Here is a 13,589-nt window from a genome sequence, read left to right on the forward strand (position 1 = left end):
ACTGCCTAGCCTCATTAAAATGAGACGTGTGCTTGAAAAAAAGAATAGTTCGGTGTTGGAGTCCAGAATACGCGTCTTACACCAACTGCGCATACCCGGCCATGAGCGAAAATGCATAAAACGACACTTCGTCAAGAAATGCCGACAGAAGATAATGTACAGTCACGCCCAATGGGTGTTGCAACACGCTTAATACCCCATAACGCTTCCCGTGCTCAGAGCGGCGCGAACACGGCACGGTGGCTCCGACATAGAAAACAATCAGTGATGGAAGCACTAAATGCTGCTTTGACTGCTGGTATGTGCAAGACCGATTTCACTTTTTCTAGGGTTAGAGTGTAGGCTAGTGACCTCTTCAAGCATGGGCACCGTGTCGGGACTCATAATGAGCGCCATTGCAGTGCGAGGATCAATAGCAAATCGTTGATTTTCTTGCTTCAGTAAAGGAAGCAATGGTCCGAGTGATTCGGTACGAAAATGACGTCACTATACCCGGCATCGTTTCCGACGCTGCTTCAGGGCGTCGCACCGGGACCTCATCGGGGGCTCTGCTCCTTCGCTCACCAAGCTGTCCGTGCGCGACCTGTGGCCGAGTCCTTCGGGGCGCTCGTCGCACGAGGCGTCTCCCAGGTCTTGCCTGTCCGCCGCCGCGTCGTCTTCGTCTCCCGGTCCACCCGGGTCCAACCGCGCGACTCCCGTTCGCGAAACGCCCGTGTTGAGCAGCAGCAGTAGCGGTGCCAGCAGCAGGGCCTCGCCCGGTTCCCTGGCCCTGTCGGCGGCCACACGGGCCTCGCCAGCTCGCAACAAGCTGTCGGTGGCCGAGTCTGCCATGACGCGCGAACAGGACGAGCAGCAGCAGCAGCTGGACGAGGGATTCCCGCCGGATGCCAACTTTTCCGTGTACCGGTAAGTAATCGTCGTCATCGTTTACGACCCGCGAGATGAAAAGGGCGCGTTCGCAAGAAAAGCAGGTTGCACGCTTGCACGAATGTTGTGCGAACGTACGATCAATCAATCAATCAATCAATCAATCAATCAATCAATCAATCAATCAATCAATCAATCAATCGTTTGTTTCAGATTTTCGACGAGCTCTGCAAAAAGGTGCTGGTATAGTGATAAGCAGAAGTATAACAAGTAATGTCGCTAGAACCAGACTTCGCACTGTCATGAGCTGGCGAAATGGTCAGCAAAAAAAAGCCCCACAAAGGGTAACACTCTTGTTCTTTCGTCAGTTCCTGGCAGCGTGAACGGTTGTGAAGTCGTACCCAGGAGTCCCCACAGCAGATCATCTTTCGACGGGGACACCTATCGAGAGTCGCCGCAGTGACATTCTTTGTTCAACAAATTCCTTTCACTTCAAGCCTTTCGCGCAATTTCTGTTCTGTCATTAAAGATGTAAAAAAAACGCAAAGGACATTCGAAATGTTGTTCGTATCTTGTTAGACGTTTGAACGCGAAAAGAATCGTAATAAATAGGATGAATTCAGGTAGTTTATTGCTTTGTTTAACGATGATAAGTTAAAAAGACTGACTATGTAGGTTCGCACACTTAGACTCTGAGCACTTGAAGTGTTGTAAGAGATGTTGTTACCTGCGCACTTCGAGCAGTTGTGTTAAATGGTTGCACCCTTTAGTTACTCACAAAGACAGTTAGGTGAACGAGAAAGAGCGCGAACCACAGGACAAGAGGACAGTCCGTGTCCTTCCTGTTGTTTCGTGCTTCGCGCTGTCCCTCCTTTTCGATGTGCATGTACCAACCGACCCAAACAAGCACTCCATCGCTGTTACATCAGCATTTTTTTTTTCAATTAGCGTTCCTTAGCGCATACGTGTTGCTGGACAAGCAGTAGGTAAATGAAGAGAGATATACTAATAGATATGAGCGCGGTGAGTTATTTGACGTATGCTAATACGTAATAGCGCACTTGAAGTTGTAAAAGACTATGTCTACTTAGGGCAGGTAATAACCGCAGAGCCTAACCATGAGATTGAAGTAACTAGAAGAATAAGAATGGGGTGGAGCACATTCGGCAAGCACTCTCAAATTATAACAAGTAGATTGCCACTATCCCTCAAGAGGAAGGTATATAACAGCTGTGTCTTGCCGGTACTTAGCTACGGAGCAGAAACCTGGAGACTTACAAAGAGGGTTCAGCTTAAATTGAGGACGACGCAGCGAGCAATGGAAAGAAAAATGGTAGGTGTAACCTTAAGAGACAAGAAGAGAGCAGAGTGGATTAGGGGACAAATGGGGGTTAAGGATATCATAGTCAAAATAAAGAGGAAATGGACATGGGCCGGACATGTAGCGCGTAGACAGGATAACCGCTGGTCATTAAGGGTAACTAACTGGATTCCCAGAGAAGGGAAGCGGGTTAGGGGGAGACAGAAGGTTAGGTGGGCAGATGAGATTAAGAAGTTTGCGGGAATAAATTGGCAGCAGCAAGCACAGGACCGGGTTAACTGGCGGAACATGGGAGAGGCCTTTGTCCTGCAGTGGACGTAGTCAGGCTTATGATGATGATGATGATGATGAGCGCGGTGATTATTTAACTGATCGGCTGCTCGTGTACAACGTTGTTTTGCAGTGACTCGGCCTCCAACACGGACTGCGGCTCGCTTAGCAAGAGTTCTTCGGACGGCGATCCCGTCGTTTCACGGCGCAAGCCCCTCGCGAGGCTCAAGTCTCGTCGCCGCAACATACTCAGCTTTCCTCTCAACCCCGAGGACCCGAGGCTGGGCATGCGTCGCCACGACCTCTACGCCGGCGGCTCCTCTTCCGACGAGAACAGGTGAGTCTGGCGGCTGATGAATGTAGCGTTATAACTAGACGCAGTTTATTTTTTGCAACGGCGGCTGCTCATTTCCCTGCACTGAGAAGATTAGCGGCTATCGCTGTCCGAGTCGACTTGCTCGCATGCTTACTGCGGAGATGAAAAGAAAGAATTCGCGAGGGCCTTACTGCGCAAGGCGTAGACTTCGTCAACCTTCGTAGACAAGAGTTCATGTAGTTTTCAATTCAAACCATCGAACATCGTGTAGAATAGTATATGCTTGCATCGAGAGGCACGTTACGAATGGCGATGTCCCTTTTGATGCAAGCAAGGACTACGTCCCTTTCCACGTGTATCTTGTTTTTTTTTTCCTCTGTCTTCGTCAGTGCATTTGGCTGGGATTCCTCGTCACGATGTGCAACCAAGTAAACCAACACACCCAGGCAACGTGTATGCTAAAGATATTTCTGTTTTGTATTTTTAGGCATTCAATTTAAATTTTTGTTCAACCATTTGTTTTAGTTTCTGTTGTAAATTTTTTTTCGGATTTGATGACGTGAACTCAGTAACAGAGAACGAGTTACTGTATTTCTTTTTGTTGTTCGAAATTTTCGTTCCTTTTTCTGACGAACGGGCGTTCATGAATTGAGAACTGGGCAGCCTGAGAGCTATGTGATTCCGGCACAACTTTACTTAAGCTTACAACGGCGCTAGGTTATTGCTAAATCTTTTTTATTTATTACTTCATGTTACGCAGTGTCTAAGTCTTCTTCCACGGCATTGTAACTCATCAGAATAATAAAAAGCTAATGAAAAGTGTAACCGATGAAATTTAACAGAAATAATATCCCGTAAGGCGTTGCTAATGTTCATCGTAACAAGCGTAGCAGGAACCATCAGCCGCATTGTTATTTAATGGAAACGTCTGGTACTTCCCATCCCGTCTTCCGTCGCAGGTCATCGGGTCATGCCAGTATGAGTGACGGTGGTCAGTCGTCGTACGCGAGTTCGACGTCGCCGCCGACGTACCTGGACTTCGCCCGCGGGACGCCGTCGGCCACGCCACTTACCAAATCTCTGCACAATGTGCCCGGACACCTCAAAGCTGTACCCGAAGACGAACGAGTCCCTCCGACGTCGATATCGGCGTCGCGTCTCTGTCGCCGATCGCAGCCATCGTCGTCGTCTTCGTCGCACGGTAATGACGGCTCACTAATCGGACCGGAGCTTTCCACATTCTACGAAGGTCTTTCTTTTTCGCTTTCTGTCTTTGTATTTTGGGAGGACCTCAAATGCCTTACGACTCCAAGGAATGACTTCTATATTATTTTTCTCTCTCGTTTACTCCGTCATTCCTCTCTGCCCCGTGTGTTCTTAGTTTACACTTTCTGTTTCACTTGAGCGGGCAACGCTTAATTACTTCAGTTTGCGGAGTCTCTGTGTAACATAACTGTGTTTGAAATTCGTTAGTGTTTTCTTCCGTGAAATTTTTGCATAAAAGTTGCAAGTTCTGTCGTTCTGCTATTCATTTAGTTTATATAAAGAACTGCTTTACCGATGTAACACATCCTAGGGCCATATTTGACGCTCTTCATTCTAAGAGCGATATAGTTAGACTTGGCGGGACCATGTCTTTGATGGTGAAAAACTTTCACTCAAAAACAGACAGTCGACAATAAAAGACAGTGAGGAATCCATCACCGTGATTTTCTTGTCATGGTTTGCATAGCACAATGAACCTCCCGAATTTTAGGTTTTGGATCTTAAGGTTTTATCGAGAGCCACAAAAGTGAAAGGTCCGTGTTTTGCTTCTGAAACTGCACAGCACATGGCTACATTCACACCACAAAAGCTCTATGCATAGCTCGTGCCGTAACTTATTGCGCTTAATTATGACATGTTAACCCAGGTCGCGTGGCATAGGGTTAGCGTAGCAGCGAATTTGCGCGACTGCCCCTCAAGTAAATTGAATAGCTGGGTCGTCCTCGGCAGTAGCAGGCAAAAGAATGAAACTCTTCCAGCTTTTGATGTTAGCCACATGTCGTGCGCTCATCATCGAAATGGCCGCCCTACAGTCGAGCGCCCAACGTCCTCTTTCAGGCCGTCGTGGATACCGAAGTAGCAGCGGGGGCAGCTACGAACTCCACGAGAGCTCGGCCAACCTGGACGATATCCGGCAGGCCGTGGAGCAGCTTGCCGCTCGAACGCAGCAAGGGACGAACAACAGCGGCGGCTACTCGACGTCCACGTACTCGTCGGACGCCGAGCCTGGCGGCGTTGGCGTGCGGAGGCTAATGCGGCATTCGAGTCTCGAGACCATCGCCACCAACATCACGAGCGCCGAGGAGTTCGTCTGGGTGGACAACCTGCAGTCCCGCCTCGTGGAAATGCAGCGGCCGCCCTGGACTAACCACGACGTGCTGCGCGTTCTCCAGAGCGGCCGCCTTCGCGAGCAGCGTCGCAAGATCTCCATGGAGGTCGTGCCGCGGCTCTCATTCCTCTTGCAGAGGCCCCTGGTGCGCGTCGCCAGGGAGGCTCAGAGGTAAGAAAATGATATCTTGATTGTCAGATACGTCTTAATAAGTGGCTGGAGAAGTATATAAAGACGCGTGCCGCGCTTTAATTTGCAAAAAAAAAAGTTCGGTTTGTCATTTCTTTTGTCGAATGCCGCAGACAAGAAGCGTCTGCTTAGACGGGGATTTGAGCTGTGCATCATTAACCCAATTGAAGAAAAACCTTAATGTCGATGATTCAGACCGTCGTTCGCGAGAAGCAGAAGGCAGTTAATGTCGGATCGCAGTTAGATGGCACAAGCTAAGTTAGCAAGATCACCCGACATGCCGCATTCCAATTCACATAGCCTCCCACCAGTCATAGCAAGGTTACATTAACGATTGGTACATTGTAAACACCTGTCAATCGCGCGGATGGATGTCCGTGGTTGTTGATCGCGCAACTTCAAAAACTTCGCTTGTCTTCCGCGAAAACTGCGAGTATCTCATAACAAATTTTCCGCTTCCAACTCAGGCTTTCGCGTCCGCTGGGCGTGTGCGGCAAACGGCAGGTGAGCGGCGCCCTGTGCATTGTGTTGTCGCCAGCCCTGGCCGAGAGCTGCGTGAGTGCTTGCCACCGAGCCGCCGCTATGTACACGTCCTCTTCGTGCGACCAGCTACGGCTGGGCAAGAGCGCCCGCGCCGGTCTGCAACTGCCCGTGGGCCGGTTTCAGCGCTGGGCGTGCGACGCCCGTTTGGCACCGTGCGTGCACGAGTACGGCGCCCTGTACCTGACGGCGGCCGCTGAGAACCTGCTGGAGGAACTGGTGCTTCGCTGCTTGGAGCCCGGAGCCACGCTGACGGCCGCCGCGCTCGAGGCGGCCATCGCAAGCAGCGGAGAACTCTGGGGACTCTTCCAGCCGTTCGCACACCTCAACGCGGGAAGGACGGCGACAGGTGAGGAGCAGAATTCACGGCTAGGAAAAGCAATGCGGCGCTTATCAAACAGCGCATTGTAGTGTCTAACGAGGACAAGAAAGTAACACAGACAAGCACATGTCCTTGTCCTGATGAACGACCAACCTGTCCAAGGATTTGCGCTCTTATCTGGTGCCATTTTCTGCAGTCAAAGAGTACTAGCGGTAATAAAAACTCGCAAGGTCCCTTATGCACCCGCCTAAGACCATAGAGTTTTATTCAAATACACTACAGAGACTTTTGGCGCAAGTGTCCTTGGGAGCTGCAACTTACGGCGCTTCAGTCCGCGTGGGAATGATGGGTAGCACACCCTTGTTCTTTCTGCTCCGTTTGTCTCTTTGCTCTGCCAGGAGCAGCGTAGTCACGAGATGACAATCAGCAAATGTTCAGCAGTTGCATGACTAAAATCAAGTCAGGTCACGAAGCTCACAATGGTTAGTTTTTATTCAAAACAAAACCAAAACATAGCAATAAATAAAGCCACAAGTGCGTCTGAAGCCGCAAGCATGAAGACTATTTAGTCAAATTCCTGTACTACCCATCATTGCCTGGTGACTGAACGATTGCAGCGCCAGAGCCCCATCTAGTTATTTTAGTAAACTCTATGCCTGAGATCACTCGAAGGCGAAAGCTTTATTTTTTCTCAGTCGATGTACTTACCCTGTACATAGCTTTCTGCTCTTCGCGTGGTTTCCCACCGCCACCAGTATCGGAGGCGCTGAAAGCTTTGTGCATCTCTCGCCATAGTTTTACACTGCCTCCACGATCGGCCCACCTGACCATTGCGAGTGACGGTGTCACATGAGCGACGTCCCCGTGTGACGTCGTAATGACGTACCACATTTTGATGGCCTGTGGTGTCGTGATGACTTCATCACGTGCAGGTGACGAGTGAGGCGTGACAGCTTGAGCGACAGAGGTAACCGGTTTTGCTCAAGCTGTCGCTTGTATATCCTAACCCCATTCACGCGACGAATCTTCAGCGATGTTGGTTTGAGTGCGACTTCTATATCCGAACTTGGCGTGATGCCAGCGGTATATAATTCAATTTGTTGTATAGTAACACTGTTTGTCCGGCAAAGCAACATAAATATTTTTGAAAAATTTGCATTAATCTTTTTTTCCTTCGACGGGCACGCACATTTGGTTGACAGTTTAGTTCAAATGATCGCATCCGTTTTCTTATCGGTGTGTCCGGCACCACTGTACCTGCTTCTTGCATTTGCCTGTGACCTATACGATTTCCGGGCAACGAGTGTCAGTATATCAAATGTTCGCGAAAACGACCGATTAGCCATGCGACACTTTGCGCGAATAACCCGTTTCGTCGCTCGTCGCGTGAATTTTCGCGCATGTAGGAACCGTGTTCGACCATTTCGGTTCGTTCATTATTTGGATGTCTGTCTGCCGAAGTTCACGCATATAAGTAGACTGCAATTCGTGTACCCTCTGCCTGAATACACTAAAGTCCTCCTTGAGACTAAGCCATGCGTTATCAGCTCGCCTGTCCCGAGGTGTCGCCGGATTCCTCGCGACAGTCGACCCAGCAGGCATCTCGCGGCGGGACGCTTCGGAAGGTTCTTGCAACACACGGTCACCGAGGCCGGCATTTTTGTTCGCACTTGCGCACGATACGCACGCAGGCATCCGTGTTGCCACGCGTGTGTATGTGCAAGCTTGGCGACACTGTCGCATCTGCGACGGCGGTCGTGCACGTGGGGCTGCCGGCGCTTTCTCGGGGACGTCGCCCCTGCTGCATCGGCGGCGTGGCGCCGGGGGCGCAACGACAACAAGAGAGAGGAGAAGGTTGAGGAGGAGGGGGAGTGAGGGAGGGAGAAGAGACACGGGAGAGAGGGGTCTCTACCACCGTAATTAGTGTCTCCGTCCGCGATGCATCACGACGGATCCTTCGACGCCCCGTCCCGCCAAAATCGTGGTTGAAGCCCGGTTGTGCCCCGAGCACGTCGCGTTGGGAGCTGAGTGAAAAAAAAAAAAAAAAAAGAAAACAAAACGCGCTCGCTTGAGCGCTGTATACTACAACGGCTCTGGTGGCGTTCCAGTGACTCTCTTACCCCTGCTACACCGAATTTTTGTTTTTCTCTAAATTTACTGCAGAAGCGGAGCGAGTGTTTTTTTGTTGTGCCTCTTTACAAAAAGCGACTTTTATTAAGAAATCGAATGTCGCACGAACTTCCCGCGATCGTCAGGATCAAATTTGACTTTGTTACAAGCTCTAGATTAACGCGATCGACAAACTGCGCTACAGTTACTGTGAAATACGAAGTACTTTGCTCAATCTGCATTAATAGTGCCGCGGGTCATGCTGGCATAAGTGAACTGGATTATGTACTCTCGACTGTCGGTGCAGTATCAACTACCGATTTGCTAGTCTTAATGCCTCTTCCAGGAATTCACCTGATCTTTTTTTTACTCCATTTCCATGTGGTAAACATGCGTGATGTATATTTTTGTATTTTAAGCGTCATTAGGTGGTGATATTCCAATGGAACCGAAATCATGTGAGGCTAATTTTCTGGCTCTTCAATAAAATAACGGCTGCCGGTTGGCTACTGGTCTGGCTATATTGGTTAGTTTAGTGGATCTTTTTCTCTTCGAGTATCTGACAACCCTGAGTACGACGTTGAATCAACAATTATAAATGCTTATACCTCGCATTCAAGCATTTCCCACTGCAACTAGAATGCTTGTTCATGGGCAAATAAAAACTAGCGTACTGGTAGTTAATAAAGTTGTTACCAAGCAACAAAAAATTAATAAAGCTGCGCCGTGATGGTCTAGTGGCTGAGGTACTCGGCTGCTAACCCGCAGGTCTTGAGATCGAATTCCGGCTACGGCGGCTGCGTTTTCGATGGAGGTGGAAATGCTGCAGGCCCGTGTGCTCAGATTTGGCTGCACGTTCAAGAACCACGGGTGGACGAAATTTCCGGAGCCCTCCACTACGGCGTCTCTCATGATCTTATATGGCGATTTTGGGACGTTAAACTTTGCATATCAAATCAGGAAATTAATAAACAGCGACACATTGGCTCTCGTGTTTTAAAGATGCGGACGCAGGCTCAACGGCCGAGGCTAACTCATCGGCGCGGAATTTCGCTTTCCGGATAAAGCTGATGCACTTGCGCGAGCTCTCTCACCTATTTCCTATATACATCTCGCGAGCATGGTTGTTCTATGCCTCCGATACCTTTGGCCGCTCTTTTTTGACCTTCATAGTTCTTTTGACGTTTGTTCGATTGATTCAAAATAACGGCATGAGCGGCGAACTTGGGAGAGAGAGGAAAAAATACCACTGGTGCTAAGAAAAAATAAAAAAAAACATGGTACCAAAACAAATGGAAAGAGCAAGGAACAAGGAGGCTGAGCTCACAGTCCAAGCTCGAAAAGGAAATTCTCCAGGTGGGTCTGATTGAAAACGATGCAGATATAATGTATCACTGCGCCGTCGGTACAATAGATGGCGAAGAGAATAAAGAAGTTTGTTTCAAGTAGTTAAATAGCCCAAATAAATTAGGCCTATAGGATATTCTTCAGGCGTTCTTACGCCTTGTTTTGCTGTAGTACCTCGCTGTGATGCGACAATTTGTGCTTTTTTTGTAGGGCGTAGATAATGCTACTGACACGTGATCGCTCCTATGCGAGGACTGTCGTGGTGGGAAGTCTATTTCGTAATGAAATCAGTCACACGCGATTGTTTTTTCTATTCTTTCTACTTGGTATTGGAGCGCTTTTGCGCTCTCCTTCGCAAGTACAACGAACCCCAATCGGTGAGCGATGGGTGTGTCATCATACTGTCGCACATCATCGTTCGATCACCGCACCCTTCACTGAGTGCACAGTGTTGCCAGCCGGCAGATGTGTGAGTTACCGGCAGCCAACGTTAACGTTGCCGGCAGCTCTCGCTTTCAAGTTCAGTTGGGCAGATTAAAAACGAGAAAGGGAAAGCAAAAAAAAAAAACTAACAGAAATGTTAAGATCGACGACGTAGCAGCGTCGTATACATGCGTGCCCAGCAAGAGAGCCTCCCCTCCTAGTGATCTAAGTGTTGCCGAAACTGCCGCCTTGGCAGACTGCATGCCCGTGTAATCTTCATGGTCGCCTCAAAGGATATGGAGGTCGAACGATAGCCGCCCACTTTTCCGCGTGCTTCTGCGGCCCTTGCTTCCCCAAGAGGGAGAGAGAGAATGAGAGTGAAACGAGCAGTAACATTTCAAGTTATCTTTGGAGGTGCCGTGTTCCGTCTGCTACAAGTTTTTCTGGGCGTTTTATCTTTCTATTTTTGCGCGCTTTCGCCGTCTGCCAGGCTATCTCTCTGGCTCTCTGCGTGTTATCTCTCCTCGCCTCTTTCGGCCTCCGTTATCGGAACCGCACACGAAGCCCTTCACCCGAGATGCGCCTCCAGAGGATCGGAACTGGTTCCTACCGGAAAGAGCTCTCGCCTCCTGAATTTTAATTGGACTCGATACACGAGCGCTAACACGTGTACTACGTCCAACTCTTGTGCTGTGTTTCTTTTTTTAAATTATCTCCACCTCGAGGTCTTTTCTTACTTGCGTAGTACCACGTTGTCGGTATCGGCAAAACAAACAAGTGGTAGAGTTCGGCGAGTTCAAGAACCAAGCGTTGCGGTAGTGTAGTCTGCGTATGTGCTTCGGTCGGGCACAGCGTACGATTGATAGTCTGCAGAATACTTTCCCTGTAGTTCGTGAAGAGAATGCACAACGAGGCAAGACTGTAGTAAAATTGTCGTAAACGGAGATTACGTTTGGTTCTCTCGCGATTTTTATGTCGTGCTAAGCGGGGAAGCGCGGTGCGGCCTCTTTGAACTCTGTTCACTGTTATCGAGAGACGCCCAGAACGGCTGAGGTTAGCCAGCATCCCTCTACGAAACGAGAATTCCTGCGGCAACCAGAAACAAGCCTCGATTGGGCTATCTTTACGTTCGCTCTATAGTCGGGATGAATTCATTCAAGTGGAGAACCTGAACGTGGTTATTGGAAGGGGACGTCATAAAGCGGGATGAAATTCCTTACGCCCTAAGGCACTTTCTTTCGTTCCTTTCTCTTTTTTTGTTTAGTGTTCTGTTTCGTTGTATATCGAAGTGAACCAATCACTCCAGCTTAATCGGGATTTTTGTGGCGACTCCGCGACTGTAATCAAAGGCCTGTGCAGGCCTGTTCAGACAACGTGCTCAACAAAATGAAAGTGAAGGATTATCTTGTTCTTGCAATGCCTCTCCTTGGGTCTTGGACTTTCAGCGAGTAGACATGGAATACACAGCTGATCGAATGCGACATCAGGTGCTTTCAGCCGCTGGTAGCGTTAATTACGTAGCAGTGGCTTAGTTCAACTATGCCAGGATATACGTAGCGTGAGCTACAGACGGACAAACTGATGGACGCACAGACGGACAGACGGACGGACGGACCGGTGAACGAGCTCACGCGAGTTAAGTGCCAGCCCACTAGTGACACGTCCCTCCAGGAGCCTCCTGGCCTTCTCCGGCTCGCCAGCTGTGCGCACTGTGACGTCACTTCTCAGCGGGTATGCACAGCAAGGCTCTCGATAAGCCATGCGAAACAGCTCAACCTCGGCCAATGTAGCTTACGCCACAAAAAGTGTGTGACCCTGCTTTTTAAGTAATGATGGGCCAGGTCTGGCTGAAAAAATCACGGGAATGATTTAGCCCCCCCCCTCCTTCCCTAAGTAAAATGAAAGGGGGAGGGGAGTCCGCCCCTTCCCCTTCTTGCACCCTCTGTGCACATGTCTGTGACTGTGATTGCATGTTTTTTGTGTACCTATTGTTATGAATTTGCTCTGTCGCGATGGTAGCGGTGGCGAAGAGCGGCGCACCGTCGAGCGGACTTCGATGAAGCCTTAGCCCGAAGGTGAAACAGGGAGGCAATCCGTTTGGAAAACAGCAACAAAAGTAGCGTTTAATGTAGCAGGTTGTCGTTTTACAGAGCCGGCCAGCACGACAACGTCGGCTGGGGCAAAATCTCCTAACATGGGGCCGGCTCGGCCTTAAATAGCGTTTTTGGTCCATTCTCTCAGACCAGTTCTCGGGCTCGGAGGGGGAGACGTAGCCATACCCGGTACTGCAAGGTGGTTCGGCGGAGGAAGGGACGTTATCCCCGGAACTGCACGGAAGGCGGCACTGGGAGGGGGGAGACAGCTCGTCGGAAGAGGGCTCGATCTAGTGAGACGTGCTGCCGAACGAGGAACATGTCTGTGGCACAACACTATGCAGTGGAGGCTATGCGCACGTACTCCGTTATTGCTCCTATTTTCTTTTTTCTGACTCCTTCATCTTCCAGTGTCTTTCTCCTTGTTTATCTCTCTTTTTCTCAGTAATGTCCAGCGTTGGTGAAAACGATGTGTCGTTTTCATAGTGTCTCTTCCTTTGAAAAACGTCCGTTCGCATGCACTGACGTCATCGTAGCCGCCATCTTGGAGGACTAACGATGTTACGGTGGCTAGCATAGCAATGTCGGAAAGTTGCATTCATTGTGGCTAGGCACGTTGTCTCGCTTGTGCGTACTCGTATACACGTCTGCAGCATTACGATTGTGTCTTGGTGACATAGAAGCGCTCTGCTGTAAGTTGTCTTAGGAATGCTAGCAGCATCCCGTGACACTAAATACGATACACTGACATCATCCTATAGCCAACATTTTGGAATGCCAGTACGGTGGGCCGATGCTTGTCTCATGCCATGTGTAGGCATCTGGAGTGATTACGCTGAAACCTTTAACATTTGGTGGTTGCGTATGTATCTCCCTATTGTAGGCGCTCTGTCGATGCCCCGGTGGCCTCAGCAGCTTCAACAGTGCTCAAGTGGCCGCGGAGGCCAGGGCATGGATCCACAGCAGCCCCAGTCGCCGGGACAGCAACCTTCATCCAAGGATGACCACCACCGCAGCCCATCGGCAGCAAGCGACGCCCATGAACAGAGTTTTCTGACCACTTGTGTCGGGAGCATCGCAGAGCTGAGTGAGTGGCACGTTCACGCGGATGAAATTTGCAGAGACAGAATGAAGCTCGTTGTCACCTGCGTTCCTGTTCAGATAATCAGAATAGAAAGCATGAGCTTAAGTTTCATGAGGAATGATCGAAAGGTTTAAGAATTGCTTTCAATTTGTTTAAAACGACAATGTATACCTAATCTTACTGGAAATCTGTAACGTTGCGGTATGGCCAGTATCCTATTATTTACGTTATGAGTAAAAAACTCATCAAGTAGAAACATTGTACAACTAAGGCATAGATGGGTGCTACCTCCAGCTACGAATTGATTGTGAAAAAGAAGTGGTTTATACACTCG

The 13,589-nt window shown here is 49.4% G+C and overlaps 1 protein-coding gene across 1 annotated transcript in view; it reads left to right on the forward strand.

Moving 5' to 3' along the window:
* LOC119169615 (ankyrin repeat and BTB/POZ domain-containing protein 2) overlaps nt 1-13,589 on the forward strand; it is a 140,745-nt gene that overhangs the window by 98,554 nt on the left and 28,602 nt on the right. Inside the window, exons 3-8 of the mRNA XM_037420652.2 lie at nt 520-906; nt 2,592-2,795; nt 3,734-3,975; nt 4,878-5,319; nt 5,805-6,226; nt 13,055-13,258. Of these exons, the coding sequence (XP_037276549.2) occupies nt 520-906; nt 2,592-2,795; nt 3,734-3,975; nt 4,878-5,319; nt 5,805-6,226; nt 13,055-13,258 (1,901 nt within the window). The remainder of the gene's footprint in view (nt 1-519; nt 907-2,591; nt 2,796-3,733; nt 3,976-4,877; nt 5,320-5,804; nt 6,227-13,054; nt 13,259-13,589) is intronic.

Source organism: Rhipicephalus microplus, chromosome 2, assembly GCF_043290135.1.
Source record: "Rhipicephalus microplus isolate Deutch F79 chromosome 2, USDA_Rmic, whole genome shotgun sequence".
Classification (NCBI taxonomy): Eukaryota; Metazoa; Arthropoda; class Arachnida; order Ixodida; family Ixodidae; genus Rhipicephalus; species Rhipicephalus microplus.